Raw genomic sequence first — 15,159 nt, 5'->3', positions numbered from 1 at the left:
TGCACGGGTGGGGAGCCAAAAGCAAACATACAATGTGGAAACGGTGAATGCTAAACCATGGAACCAATAAATTGCACATTACTGTGCCACCTTCAGTCGCATGTCAGACATGGACAGCAGGTTCGTGAAAGACTTAGGTTAAAAAAAAAACGGCGAATGGGAAACCATAAACCCAAAAAATTCCACATTCCTGTGCCACCTGTAGTCGCAGCAGGTTCGTGAAGGATATGCACGAAAAAGGGACCCGTTTGAATGGTTCTATACCCAGTCAATTGCAAATCTGCATATAGCAATCCACGAATTTCATGGTTAGAAAGTAGAAACCATCACGGCGTTTCGTCATTCATTTGAACTCAATATCTCTATTTTTCATTCCAAAGTGCATAACTCCAAACGCAAATTAAATAGCATTAATATAAAAAATAAACTTTTACCAACACTCCTGACAAACAAATATTTAAATCCGTGCTGACGTTACATCCGGACATGGAGCAGTTCCGTGCAGTTGGAAATTCAAAATAGTAATTATATTCACTCAATTCCAAACGGCATCGTTCCAATCATAAATTGATACTCTAGCAAAATACTGTGTTAAATGACGATTGTATTGAGATATTATCAAACCAGCTCATTATCGTCATGTGTTCACTTCTGGATTCGCGGCAGATTCGTATTGAGTCAATTTCAAAATCATAATTTTATTGAGGAACTTGTGAAACCTCCTACCTACCTTACAACATCCGCTGGCATCCCAAAACGTTCCACAGAAGGTTTTGGTGGGACTAACCCCAAAACCGAGGGAGTAGCTTGTGGACGGACAGACACTACTGTTTTATCACACACACACACACACACACACACACACACACACACACACACACACACACACACACACACACACACACACCTTGAGGCCTGTAAAGGAAGGGAAGGGCCACATGTTTATAAACTGCCCAGTGGTACGAGAGCATGACCATACACAAGGGCCCTGGAGAGGAACAGAATGGGAAAGAATCGGCCTCAGTATTGGAGATAATGGGTGAGCACACAAGGTAGTGAGGGACAGTGCATTTGAAATATTGAAGTGAGGAGGACAACAGGCATGGGGAGAGTAAGGGGACGAATTAATGCAGGTGGGCAATCGGCCTGGATATTGGGAGGGTGAGAAGATGAGGATTTCTAGATGTGACTTTGAGTGGCTTGGACGATATGATGTGCAGGCTTGCTGGGGATATTGTCTTTTTACACAGGAATAGTGTCAAACTTTGTCCCCTAGGGCCTGCTGTTGCGTACAATGGCAGAGCGCAATGCAGAGCAGGAGAAGCTTGAGAAACGCCGACAGATGCCTTTCCACCAGCATGTAAATTTGGAACTCCTCGAGTGCATCTACTTGGTGTCAGCCATGCTGCTGGAGATTCCGTACATGGCTGCCCACGAGTTTGATGCTCGTCGGAGGATGATCAGCAAGCAGTTCCATCACCAGCTTCGTGTCAGCGAGAGGCAGCCTCTCTTGGGTGAGGAATGTTGGATTCTTGCAAGTGTGCAGGTGCATGATGCGTGTGCAGAAGAGGATGGAGGGACGAACAAAAGTGTGTTTGTATGAATGAAAATATCTGTAAATATCTCAATTATTTGCAGCAGCAGTTTGCAACTGAGTTTAAATATTACTTTTATATTCTGCAATCTAGGGTAGACCATTACTTGATGGAACTATTATGTTCAAAGTAACGCCACGTCAAAGATGCATAAAATAGATGCCATTGGAGACTTTATCTTGGGACCTCGTTTTGATCATGAGTTAATGAATGTCATAGAATTGGCTGTCTTGGCAGTGCCAGAGTCGTCTTGCTGTTAATTTGCTGGTAGTCGTCAGAAATAGCTAGACATCCATAAATGTTGAAAATTGCCCTTACTTTTGTAAACACACCTGGAGGTATATTACACAACCCCAAACTCTGTACAAAACGGGTTTAACTTGTCTACTGGATAATTTCCTTGCACAAATGTTTTTGCTGATATTGCTGTAGTCCCCTGGAGCACAATGAATAATTCTGTCAAATGGAACCTCTGTTGAAAACCCAACAATTAATCACAAACTTGTAGCACAGTTTGTTCATTACACTCCAGCATGAATTGGGTCTCATATTGACAGTATTGTATGCTATGTCATTCACAATGTTGGTGGTGGTGGTGGTGGTTCGTATGCAGCCTGTGGCTGCTTGGATGCATCGTTGTCTGGGGGTGCGGCTGTGCCGTTGATGCAATGCCTCCCATTACCAGTCAGCTGGTACTTATTTTGCCGACCTCAGAAGGATGACAGGCTGAGTCAACCCACCTTGTGCTAATTCAATGGATGCCAGGGGCTCAAACTCATGACCCCAAGATCTCAAGCCAGCCATCTTAACCGTTAAGCCAAAACCAGGCTTGCATTCACAATGATGCTCTGGTGACGTGTAATGTGTTTTTTTATTTTTCACCAAAACCAGGCCCTCCCGAGAGCATGCGGGAACATGTGGTGGCTGCTTCAAAGGCAATGAAAATGGGCGACTGGCGGACGTGTCGGAATTTCATCATCAATGAAAAGATGAATGGGAAGGTGTGGGATCTCTTCCCCGAAGGCAACCATGTACAGGAGATGCTTGTCGGGTGGGTGCTTCAGCTGTGCGCCGAGGACCTTAGTACCAATCAATGTGCCTCCTTGGCATGTGGGAAATCTAGATGTAGTTCCAGAAATTTCGTTTTCCTTTTCTTGAGATCATGGAAGTGGATAGTTGTCTGCTGTAAGGCCAAGTTTATATTGCTGGTGCAATACAAGCGTGAGCAGTTTCCATGGTTTTTGAGTTTCTCCACATGTAAGTCATTTCGAAGAAGCATAAAATCGACAGGTGTTTTTTTTTTTGTTTTTTTTTTTGTTTTGTTTGTTTGTTTGTTTGTTTTTGTATACAAGATCGAGGCTCGTGAAAGAGCGAACATTAATCACACAGAAAGACAAACAGACACACAAAACAAATAACATCGGGAGCGGCAGACAAGATGGGGAGAGAGGGGGAAGGACACAAACACAACATTTGAGAGCAGGGACCGAGAGACATGGAGACATCGAGAGAACTGTGGGAGGGAGAGGGCTTTGGGGGGGAGGCATGGGAAGGGGGGCGGGGGTGGGAGAGGTATAAAACATATGGACACTGCCAAGACTTCCAGGAAAGAAGTTGGAATTTCAAACAAGGTGGATCTGGGGTGAATTAGTGGGGGTAGAAAAGATCAAGGTTTTGGATGGGGGAAGATAAGAGATGGTGGTGAACAGCTGTTTTGAAGACCTGGAGGGAGGAGTGTGATTGAAGTGAGTGTGGGAGTTTGTTCCAGAGGCGGGAGAAAAGAGGAATGAAAGAGTGAAGGTGAGCAGAGAGCCGAGATTTCGGCAGTTTAACCATCAGAGGGTGGCTGGCAGATCTTGTGCGACCTGTAGGAATATTTGGGGGACAGAGCACAGAGAGAGCTGGGGGAGCAAGGCCGGAGAGGAGTCGGTAGAAGACAGAAAGACCACCTACCTGCCTGCGGTGAGTGAGTGAAAGGCCCTCAGAGATAGCTTCATCGCGGGAGATTCCAATGATTCTGAAAGCTTTGGATTCAACAGCGTGAAGCCAAGCCAGGTGTGAGGCAGGAGCACCAGCCCATAGGGGAGAACAGTATTCCATTGAGCTGCGGATGAAAGCCTTGTATGTGGTGAGGAGCTCAGGTGTGCCTAGGAAGGACTTCGCACGACGGAGGATGCCCAGTCGGCGACTGGCTTTGGAGGCCAGCTTGGAAATGTGGTTTTCCCAAGAAAGATCATGGCAGATGGTGAGACCCAAAAGCTTGAGCGACAGAACTTCTTGGAGAGGATTGTTGAGAAAGTAGATGGGAGGGTTGTCCAGTCGATCTTTATGGAGAGACATAGTAAGAGTGTGAGATTTGTCAGGATTGAAAGACATGTTCCACATGTTTGACCAGTCTGTGATTTTGTCCAGGTCTTCAGAGAGTGAGGAGGCTGCAGACTGCCGATCTGAGGGAAGAGGAATGGAGCGGCAGAGAGTGGAGTCATCAGCAAAGAGATACAGAGGATTTTCCAGAGAGTCGGAGAGATCATTGATAAAGACCAGAAAAAGCACAGGGCCCAGCACACTGCCTTGGGGAACTCCAGCCTGAACGGGAAGGGGAGATGAGAGAAATCCATTCAGGGCCACACGTTGACTACGACCAGAGAGGAAGTCCGCAAGCCATGCGTGGAGATTTCCATGGATACCATAGGAGGAGAGTTTGGTGAGCAGAGCTGGGTGCCAGACCGTATCGAAGGCACGTGATATGTCAAGGGAGACAGCTCTGATTTCCTGTTTGGCATTGAGGACCTCCATCCATTGTTGAGACAGCAGAAGCAGCATGTCCAGAGTAGAGTGACCTGGTCTGAAACCAAATTGATGATCAGAGATCAAGCCATTGGAGAAGAGGATAGATTTCATATCCGAAGCAATGATGGATTCCATGACTTTGCTGATAATTGGGAGCAGGCTGATTGGTCTGTAGTTGCAAGGATCTGTTTTTGCACCTTTTTTGTGTAAAGCGGTAATGTTTGCTGATTTCCAGGATGCTGGCAGATGACCTTGAGCAAAAGATAGGGTGAAAAGAACAGAGAGAGGGTGAGATAGAGCGGCAGAGCAGGATTTTAGGACCCGTGGGCTGATGCCATCTGGTCCAGTTGCAGAATCAGAGTCGAGGTTTGACAAAAACTCCACCTTGTCAGGAGAGAAGGTCACAGAGTCCAGGAGCAGTTTGGTTCGACTGGGAAAGGTGGGAACAGAGAGAGATGGGTTTGGGACTAAGGATTTTGAGGCAAACACAGAGTTGAGGCATTCGGCTTTGTCACGTGCGATGTCAACTGTGTGGCCATTTGAGGTAAGGGAGGGGATGGAGGGGGAACTAACACCAGAAACGGATTTGACCAGACGCCACCAGGATTTGGAGGAAGGAGACAGGTTTGAGAGTTCATTCTTGAGTGAGGAGAGATAGTGCTTCCTGGCACTCCTGAGGGTAGACACACACTTGTTCCGAGCTTGGTGGAAGGAACTGAGATTTCCTTCAGTTGGATTAGCCTTCCAAGAGGCAAAGGCAAGTTGTTTCAGGGCAACTGCCTCACCACAAGATTCAGTGTACCATGGACGGGAGGAAGGGTAAGACAACTGAAGGCGAGATGGGATAAATCTGTGCATGAGAGAGATCAGTTTGCTTTGGAAGAATTCCCAGGAAGAATTGATGTCAGAGGCAGTGGAGATGGGAGACCAATCCAGACGATTGATGGCTGCTTGAAGACCGTCCCAGTCGGCCTGAGTGAAATGCCAGACTCGTCGACGCTGAGGAGGCTCTCTGAGAATGGCCAGAGAGATGTCCACTTTGACAAGCACATGATCAGAAGAACCGATTGGAGCAGAAGAAGAGCAGCAGACATTCGCAGGGAAGTTAGTCATAACCAAGTCTAGAAGAGAAGATACTCCATTGGCTGAGATCCGGGTCGGGAAATTGACAGATTGTGTCAATCCCAGTGAGTCACAGAAGTCCTTTGCTGAGGTGCCATGACTGGTGAGAGAGGAACCCACACCCAACCAGGTGGCATGATGACAATTGAAGTCACCACATATGAGGAAGAGAGAGTTGGGATGAGTGGATAGAAGTTGGTCCATGTTGTCAGACAGTGAAATGTAGATGGAGTCATCACTGTTTGGGGGACGGTACAGAACACATATGAACAAAAGGTGGGAGCGGAGAGGAAGCCGTAGCCAGAGGTACTCCTGGGGGTGAGGAGGAGAGAGGGCAGTGCAAGGAGAGTGAGGAAGAGAGTTTTTGATAAAGATAGCCACCCCACCACCAGGCCGAGGCTCAGGTCTATCATACCGGAGGAGGGAGTAACCAGGAAGAGATATTAAGGAATCAGAGACATCTTGAAGGAGGAAAGTCTCTGTTAAGCAGATCAAGTCTGGATTGTCAGAAGCAACCTGTATGGAGAGATCAGTCAGGTTTGAGCGAAGGCCCCGGATGTTTGAGGTCCATACCGTTAATGAAGAGAGAGGGGGAGCATCGGGTACAGGACAGGGGAGGGGAGGAGTAGGGTAAGATGAAGGATGAGAGGGGGAGGTAGGGAGAGCAGTTGTTAGTGTGTCAGCGATTGCAGAAGAGTTCCAAGAAAGGGAAGGATGAGGAGGATGAAAGGTTTGAAGGTGAAGGGATGAGGCACAGAGAGGGGTTGTTTGAGGGGGGGCAGAGGAAAGAAGAAGGTTGGGGGGGGTGGAGGTATGAGATAGAAGGGAGACGAAGTGGGGAGGAGGCAGCTTTGAGGAGGAGGGGGGAGGAGGGAGAATTGGAGAGGAATGGTATGGGGGGAGATTTGAATGGGAGGGGTTGGGGGGGAGTTTTGAAGGGGAGGAGTGAGGGGGGAGTTTAGGAGGGGAAGGGCAAGGGGGGAGTTCAGGAGTGGAAGGGCAAGGGGGGAGTTCAGGAGTGGAGAGGTAGGGGGGGAGTTTAAGAGTGGCGGGGCAAGGGGGGAGTTTAGGAGTGTAGGTGCAAGGGGAGGGATTTGGATGGGAGGGGCAAGAGGGGAGTTTAGAAAGTGGATGATTAATGAAAGACGAACATTGAAAACAAATTGGGTTTGTTGTGATTTTCAAGTTAGCAATCCGGTTCAGAATGACGGAGGAGGGATGGAATGAATGTGAATTTAGACCATGTAGTGAGGGAGACGTATAAGATATTGAATTTCTTTTTTTTGAGGTGGAATGAGTTGGAGAGGAAATTGAGAAAAGCCTTTTAAATAGGAAGAAAAACAGCGTGTTGTAAAATACCACTGAGTAAAACACTGAAGGGGAAAGGTTATACATATTTAAATAATATTTAAACAGAACCGTGAACTATCTTATGTGCACAAAAATACCAACGGGGGGAGAGCCGAGAGGGACCACCACGAGTCACGTGAAGGGCAAACGGTGGATGGCAAGGAGTTTTCCAACACGATTCAAGTGTTTCACTTGTGCACGGCCATTATTAGTTGCCTACTGATGTAAAACGAATCGCAATACGGCCTTTTCTACCCAACATGATTGATAGCTACATTTGATTTGCAACACTTCGGTTTTATGTAAAAGCTTAACTGTTGATGCAGTAAACGCACCTATGTTCATGCCAAGATAGTTAGAATCGCCTTTATCATGTGTATAGTGAGGCTAGATTAGAATGCACGTGTTGAACTTTCTTCATTCTGTCAATGAGCCTTCACTCAGCCTTTCTAACACCTGCCTGTGCTTTGCAGAAAAATAAAAGAGGAATCTTTGCGGACATACTTGTTTACATACAGCAGTGTCTATGACTCCATCAGGTAAAAAAATCATTTACCTCTTTTAAACCTTAATCTGAATTTATCTGCATGGAATTGAACAGGTGTTGGTTCATTAGAGAGGCAGGTAGCATTTGAAATAGCTATGGAAACACCAATGATACAACTGCAGATGTCACAAACAGATAGGTAATTGAAACAAGATTGTGTTAATGGTGCAATATATTGTTACGGATCTCAGAAACGTCGGCTCTCCCCTTAACAAGAGGGGGTTAATCCCCTTGTCCTTTTATCTGGCCGACGCGACCCTGGGGGTTATAACCGTTAACGGTTATAACGCCCGGCGCGGCGTTAGGTAGGGTTTTTAGGCCTAAGGATTCGCTACTACCTAAGTACTAACGCCAGCCGGAAACGAGGGAATAACTCCCACCCGAATCACGGATATTGGTGGAAACGCCGAGCGGATAGCGATCTGCGATCAGAGCTGTTAACAAGTGAATAGACCCGATTCTAAGCGGTTGCGATCGTGCCACGTTTACCCAATGGAGAAAAGACTAGGACGATCGGATTAAGGAGAAACCAGAAAGAACAGGGCAATTTATTAACAAATGTACAAAGAAGAAGAGGAAACAAAAGAATGTACAAGAAAGAAAGAGGAAGGAAAAGTACACAGGGCAGCCTTAGACAGTCTTATTCTACTCCCCAGACAAACGGGCCCGTCTCACATACAGACACTCACACGGGGATTGCAGATGGTAGGGTGGAAGGTCCGGCGATGGGGTCCAGGCTCCAGTCCGGCTCCGGTCCAGCAGACGAAACCCGGTAGAGGCAGCTCTTCACGTAGTGTAACGCGAGCGGACAATTATAATGACGGGGGAAGGCTGGTATACTGGCGTACGTAATATGCGCACTACTCGCTCCAAGCGCTCCCTTCCCAATGTCCTGCACGCTGCAGTTCGTGGCAATGCGTGCCGTGCGCTCGCCCTTAGTACAGCGGGTTGCCACAACGCGTCTCTTTGAAATACCAATGCTTGGCTTCAGTTCCCTCGTAAAGCACACGTCCCAGGTCAAGCGCCTCTCCCCGCTCAGACCTCTTTAATGAGCACTGCTTCATAATTCTTCCCATCAGTCCTTTCAAGCCCTTCAAATCGCAGCAGTCCTTACGAGGGCTTTGTGCGCGCGCTTTTATAAACAAGCCAGCGAAAGCTCTCGAAGCCCAAAAGCCACGCCTGTCAGGCGATGTCACTCCACATCTGGTTGGCTGGTTATGGCTTACCAGCAGGGCCGGCGCCAGACTATTTTGCGCCCTAGGCTAGGCCAGCTACTTGCATCCCCTCCCTCCCCCCCCCCCCCCCCGCCCAAATTTTTTTTTTGCCAACTTCGATTATTAATTCTTCCGTTTTCCTGACGATGATCAATCCATGCGCCCAACGACGAAATGGCGGCAGCGTTTTGAACATGCCGGATGTGACGTATGGGAGAAGGCACATGGGAGCAGGCTACGTCCGTTTCAAACAGGATGTGTCATATGCCACGAAGCGTACATGCTCAAAATTAATCACTTACACTATTATGAACAATGAACTATTATATTTTCCTTTTATTATGTTTTTTCTTAAAACAATAATTTGTATAAAACTGTGATCCTTTAAGGTTCTGTCATGCGCCCCTCTGATGTCTGCGCCCTAGGCGGCTGCCTAGTTGGCCTAATGGTAGCGCCGGCCCTGCTTACCGGCCCCACTCTGATGGCTGGTTGACGTGGCCACACCTCCATCCTGGTGCTCCGCCCTCTTCTCGGGTCTTACCTCGTGGGTTTCTGGGCTGGTTTGGGCGGAAGCTCAGCGAGGTGGCGAACGCTGCTGACAAAGGCGCGTAACAAATTGGGAAGGGCCATGGGGCACAGACTGGAGCGCGCTTAATGGCGTCGCTTGGAAGGGAGGCTGCCAAAATGAACGGAAGGGCCTACTCTTATTTGATTGACGCAACGCAGATGCAACTATTGGAAAATGGCCTTATCTAAACACAGACTATGAAATAACTGACGTCCTATGGTGACCTACGTGTTGCTTGTGGCCTATCTATGGGGTGCTACCTTTAACCTTTAATGATGTTATTATTTACAAGTGTGGGTTCTCAAAACCGCAACAATATTCACAGGACATGCAAAAGGAAATCAAATAAGTTTTACATTCCTTGATTATTTTATATGATTGTGAACACTGCTTCTCCTGCCTCACACCTAGCTCGGCTTCACGCTGTTGAAATCAAAGCTTTCAGAATCATTGGAATCTCCCGCGATGAAGCTAACTCCGAGGGCCTTTCACTCACTCACCACAGGCAGGTTGGTGGTCTTTCTGTCTTCCACCTACTCCTCTCCAGCCTAGCTCCCCCAGCTCTGTCTGTGCTGTCCCCCAAATATTTCTACAGGTCGCACAAGATCTGCCAGCAACCCTCTTCTGGTGAAACTGCCAAAATCAAAACTCTCTGCTCACCTTCACCCTTTCATTGCTCTTTTCTCCCACCTCTGGAACAAACTTCCTCGCTCTCTTCAATCCCAATCCTCCCTCCAGGTCTTTAAAACAGCTGTTCACCACCATCTCTTATCTTCCCCCTTCCAAAACCTTGATCTTTTCTACCCCCATTAGTTCACCCCAGATCCACTTTTCTGAAACACCGAAACTTATTTGATTTTGGGGATTTAAAGAGGCGGAAGGTGGTCTTTCTCTCTCACCGCAGGCAGGTTGGTGCTCACCTTCTCATCCACTTCCATGATCTCTTTCCTGGAAGTCCTAGCAGTGTCCATGTGTTTTTCTACCTCTCCCACCCCCCCCCCCCCCATCCCCTCGTCCCATGCCTCCTCCCCCCAAGCCCTCTACCTCCCACAGATCTCCCCATGTCCCTACTCTCAAATGTTGTACTTGTGTGCTTCCCCCTCTCTCCCCATCTTGTCTCCTTCTCCCTTTATTTCGTCCTGTCAGTTTGTTTTTTTGTGATTAATGTTAGCTCTTACATGAGCCTCGATCTTGTATACAAAAAAAAACAAAGAAAAAACTGCTTTGCACAGAGCATTAAAACGTGTTTCAATGTTTGTACCATTGTGGAATAGTCTTCCCAATGTCCTGTATTCCTCCCCATAATTCAGCCGACTTGCTTGGTTACCCTTTGACCTTCTCGGTTTCTGTCCAAATCCATACATCATGTTTATTTCTGGCCTTGTGCAGCCGGCCTACGGTGTGTTCTTTCAGGCTTTTAACATCGAGGTCACCTCACCACATTTGCTGTATTTTGCAGCCATCATCTTTCCAGAAGCTAAATCCCCACTCTGCATTGCATTCCCGAGCCTTTCCACAATGATCTGCCATGCTTGCCAGCACTCGGAAGGGCCATGGATTTTGTTTTGGTTGCCGGCATCATTGCCTGAGATGCAGTCACAAGCTTGTACTGATTGGTCACCATGCTTCACCTCTTTGATTGCTATAACACAATCTTTGGCATCAACCAGAATGTCGTTTATTGATCTCGAAAATTTGACCTTTTGTTCATCTATAAATAGCATACACATTTCCAGCTTTGTTAATAAAAAATCACTGTTGTTCATTGCCCCCCTTCAGCCTTTCGGTTCTTTAGGTACGTCTTGTGGCAGTGTTTTTGAGCGGCTGCACATCCACTGAGACCACTTCATGTTTATGTGTACCTTGCTGTTCAAGGTATAATTGGTACTTTGTTAACAGCAAAGTCATTGGCAAGACACGTACTTGACTTTATCTATCACTTAAAGAAGAATACCAAGAAAAGCTTATCACTTTTGGAGACTTAGCTTTTTATCTCATCCACTTCTATTTTTGAGCTTATTGCACAATTCCTGTTTTGACTTGCTCACAACTGCTGAGACATGGAGTCTTGCCATGACACAGTATCCTTTGCAAGCCAAAATAAGCTTGATTTTTTATATATATATATATACCTGTCATGGTATTTCAGTCTTGGGAGCCATTTCCACGTTAACTCTACTACTGCTACTGTGACTATCGCTACTACATTTGCTACTATCACGACTACGACTACCACTTTCCCAGGCTTTGTACTGGTGTGGTGCTTTCTGATTGGATGAATTATAACAAATCCGAATGGAAACTGTGAATGTGTATCTATGCTTTCGTGCAGTTAATTTTCATCTCGTAATGGCGTTGTTGTTGAGGAAAACCTTGTCCAACATGCGCAGCCATCTCTGGTTTAAATGTGAACTCTGAATGCATCATTAGGTCATTTTGAAATGTTTTGAAAACACGACTCCATATGCCACCTTGATGAAATTGAATGTCTGACGATGCTGCATGATGTCTGGCAAAGATTGATGATCAATATGACTCCACCCTCTGCTCCTCTCCCACATCTTTATGGGTAATATAAGGCAATTTGACTTATTAAATCATGACAAGCTCTGAATGTTGTTGCAAATGCTCCTGTTTGGACATTTTGAAATGGCTTTTGTACCTATTTTTTCTTCGATACAGGACCGACGTTCATGGAAGAGCACGGTAGAGCTGACATTGGGACAAACGTGCCTTCAATGGGTCTGGCACCCTGCCCTACTCACCAAACTCTCCTCGTATGGTATCAATGGAAACCTCCACGCATGGCTTGCAGACTTCCTTTCTGGTCGCAGTCAACGTGGGGTCTTGAATGGAATTCTCTCATCTCCCCTTCCTGTTCAGGCTGGAGTTTCTCAAGGCAGTGTTCTCGGCCCTATGCTTTTTATTTATTTATTAATGATCTCTCCGACTCTCCGGAAAATCCTCTCTATCTTTTTGCTGATGACTCCACTCTCTACCGCTCCATATCTCAACCCTCAGATCGGCAGGCAGCAGCCTCTTCACTCTCTGCAGACCTGGACAATATCACAAATTGGTCAAACAAGTGGAACATGTCTTTCAATCCTGACAAATCTCACACTCTCACTTTGTCTCTCCGAAAAGACCGTCGGGACAACCCTCCCATCCACTTTCTGAACAATCCTCTTGAAGAAGTTCTGTCACTCAAGCTTTTGGGTCTCACTATCTGCCATGATCTTTCCTGAGAAAACCACATTTCCAAGCTGGCCTCCAAAGCCAGTCGCCGACTGGGCATCCTCCGTCGTGCCAAGTCCTTTCTGGGCACTTCTGAGCTCCTCACCACATACAAAACTTTCATCCGCAGCTCAATGGAATACTGCTCTCCCCTCTGGGCTGGTGCTCCTGCCTCACACCTAGCTCGGCTTCACGCGGTTGAAACCAAAGCATTCAGAATCGTTGGAATCGCCCACGATGAAGCTGATTCTGAGGACCTTTCTCTCTCACCGCAGGCAGGTTGGTGGTCTTTCTGTCTTCTACCGACTCCTCTCCGGCCTTGCTCCCCCTGCTCTGTCTGTGCTCTGTCCCCCAAATATTCCTTCTGGTCGCACAAGAACTGCCAGAAACCCTCTTCTGGTGAAACTGCTGAAATCAAGACTCTGCTCACCTTCACTCCTTCATTCCTCTTTTCTCCCGCCTCTGGAAGAAACTCCCACACTCTTCAATCCCTCTCCTCCCTGCAGGTCTTTAACACAGCTGTTCACCACCATATCTTATGATCTCTCCGAACACCCCTATCCAAAACCATGATCTTTTCTACCCCCGTTAAAACGCCCCAAATCCGCCTCTTTAAATCCCCAAATTCTTTACTGAAATTCCTAGAAGTGTTCATTTGCCTTATAGTATAGTCCATGACACGAGCCTTCAACATTTTTTTAAAAGTTTATTTTTACCTTTGTGACTTGCGTTTATCATTGTTCTCCAGCTTGCTGACATTGGCAGACATGTTCGAAGTGGATCAGACTGTGGTGCACAGTGTTGTAAGCAAGATGATTATTAATGAGGAGCTGATGGTAAGCTTGAAATAGCAATCTGTCCCCATTACACTGTCCTTTTTATTTATTTATTTTTCAGACCCCTTAACTTGGCTTTGATCTCCCAAATCTTCCCATTCCATATGCCTGTCTCGTAGGCTAGCCTTGACGAGCCAACTCACACGGTGGTGATGCATCGTACCGAACCTACCGGTTTGCAGAAGTTGGCTTTGCAGCTTGCTGAGAAACTTGGCTCTTTGGTGGAAAACAACGAGAGGGTCTTTGACTCCAAGCAAGGCTCTTTTGGTTACTTTGGACGAGGTGAGCTGGTTGTTTTTCAATTCAACAGTATGAAAAGGCACTCTGTTGCCATAGAAATTAATATGATAAAACACAGGTCCCTGAAAGATTAGAGGGAGACGAGCTGATGCTTACACAGTTTCGGGAGAGTTTATTTGCTGGAAGTCCAAATGGGTCTGTAAAGAGCCTCTGACATTGCACTGTTATAGTGTTCATTAAATTTCACGTCAATGAAACATTTCACCTTTTGTATACCAACTTTTGTTCAAGTTAAAGGGCCTGTGGTTAAAATGCTATTATTTACAGCACACAGTGTATTGTCTCGTTAATACGCTTTGTTTTCTAATGTAAATCACTGGCGTATATCTTAATTGGATTGTTCTGTTTGTTTATTTATTTATTTTGCACCCTTTCTGGCAGTTTTATGAACTTGTCATGTTTTATAATATTGTAGCGTTGACTTTTCATGGTGGAAAAACGACAGATACTTCATAAGCACGTTTATTGAACGACGTAGTTTACATGTGTGGTAGTGCTGTAAGGTAGTGTCGTCGCATACGCCGCACATTCCTGCCATTTGAAGCGGTAATGGAACGCTAGTCAATCTGATATTTCCACTCAAACACACCTTTTTGCAACCAATAGTGAAAATGATTAGATTGGTAATGCTATCACAAAGTGATGTATCCAGATCCACATTGACTACTTCAAACCAGGAAACCTGTGGTAGTCTGAGATTGGAGCAGAAAATATCCACCATTTTTATTTGATAAAATAATATATATATATATATTTGTGTGGCCTTGTCTTGCATTTGGTTGTAGTTCAATTTACCCTTTGGTGTTTTGTATTTCCTCTCCTTCATCCACCTTGTTTGCTTACAGACCAGAAAGGGCCTTTCCAGCAGAAGCAAGCCTTTGCTGGAAGGGGTTACCGGCAGGGCTTTCGGGGTGGAGATTAAACACCAATAGAAAATGAAATATCATTGAAGAATACTGCAAGAATGTCCCCCCCCCCCCCCCCTCCTTCCCAGGTGCAAGGTTCCCTATCGCCGCCCCCATGCCACACGATGACCCCCACCCCTCCCCCTGACCCCATGTCCTCCCACCTCCCATACAGTAACAGCTCCCACCTCCCTCTCCCATTCCAAAAAGGGCACATTCGTGCTTGAACACATACTCCCTTGCTTGCTCTGTTTGCTTCTCAATTAGTTTGCTATTGGCCTGATTCCTTTTTCACAATATGCCATTGTGAGTCGGTTTTGTAGCCTAATCCTCACTCAACGTGGAGTGGTTAATAAACCTTGATTGTGAAACGGGCCTCAATGTTTATCTGCCGAAGCACAATGTTATACTTTCAGGTGCCATTGCAGTTCCTTATCTGGGGTTATTCCAGATTTTCTTTCAGAGCTCTGTATCTGCACATTTTAGAATTTGGAATGAGCCAAACACAAACATACCTGGACCGGATATTAAAATATCCATTATAGAAACGGACATTTTCTGCGTTAAATAATGCATTCCATGTTTGATCCAAGGATTTTTCTATACCTAACATTGTTCTGCTTTTTTCGTCCACAACAAATATGTTTTCCTCTCAGGGGTTGACTTCCTCTGTAATTGTGTTAACTCTTTATATTTCC

The 15,159-nt window shown here is 46.2% G+C and overlaps 1 protein-coding gene across 3 annotated transcripts in view; it reads left to right on the top strand.

Annotated features, from left to right (window-relative positions):
• LOC137425293 (eukaryotic translation initiation factor 3 subunit C) overlaps nucleotides 1–14,832 on the top strand; it is a 67,808-nt gene extending 52,976 nt beyond the window's left edge. For all 3 annotated transcript variants that reach the window (XM_068113561.2, XM_078776462.1, XM_068113562.2), the window contains exons 17-22: nucleotides 1,277–1,514; nucleotides 2,487–2,646; nucleotides 7,331–7,396; nucleotides 13,169–13,256; nucleotides 13,376–13,538; nucleotides 14,402–14,832. In XM_068113561.2, coding sequence (XP_067969662.2) covers nucleotides 1,277–1,514; nucleotides 2,487–2,646; nucleotides 7,331–7,396; nucleotides 13,169–13,256; nucleotides 13,376–13,538; nucleotides 14,402–14,478 — 792 coding nt within the window. In that variant the 3' untranslated portion in view covers nucleotides 14,479–14,832. The remainder of the gene's footprint in view (nucleotides 1–1,276; nucleotides 1,515–2,486; nucleotides 2,647–7,330; nucleotides 7,397–13,168; nucleotides 13,257–13,375; nucleotides 13,539–14,401) is intronic.
• Nucleotides 14,833–15,159: the final 327 nt, after the last annotated feature.

This window comes from Myxine glutinosa, chromosome 4 (genome assembly GCF_964187855.1).
Source record: "Myxine glutinosa chromosome 4, kmMyxGlut1.1, whole genome shotgun sequence".
NCBI classification, from domain to species: domain Eukaryota; kingdom Metazoa; phylum Chordata; class Myxini; order Myxiniformes; family Myxinidae; genus Myxine; species Myxine glutinosa.
This window is presented reverse-complemented; position numbering and strand designations above follow the sequence as displayed.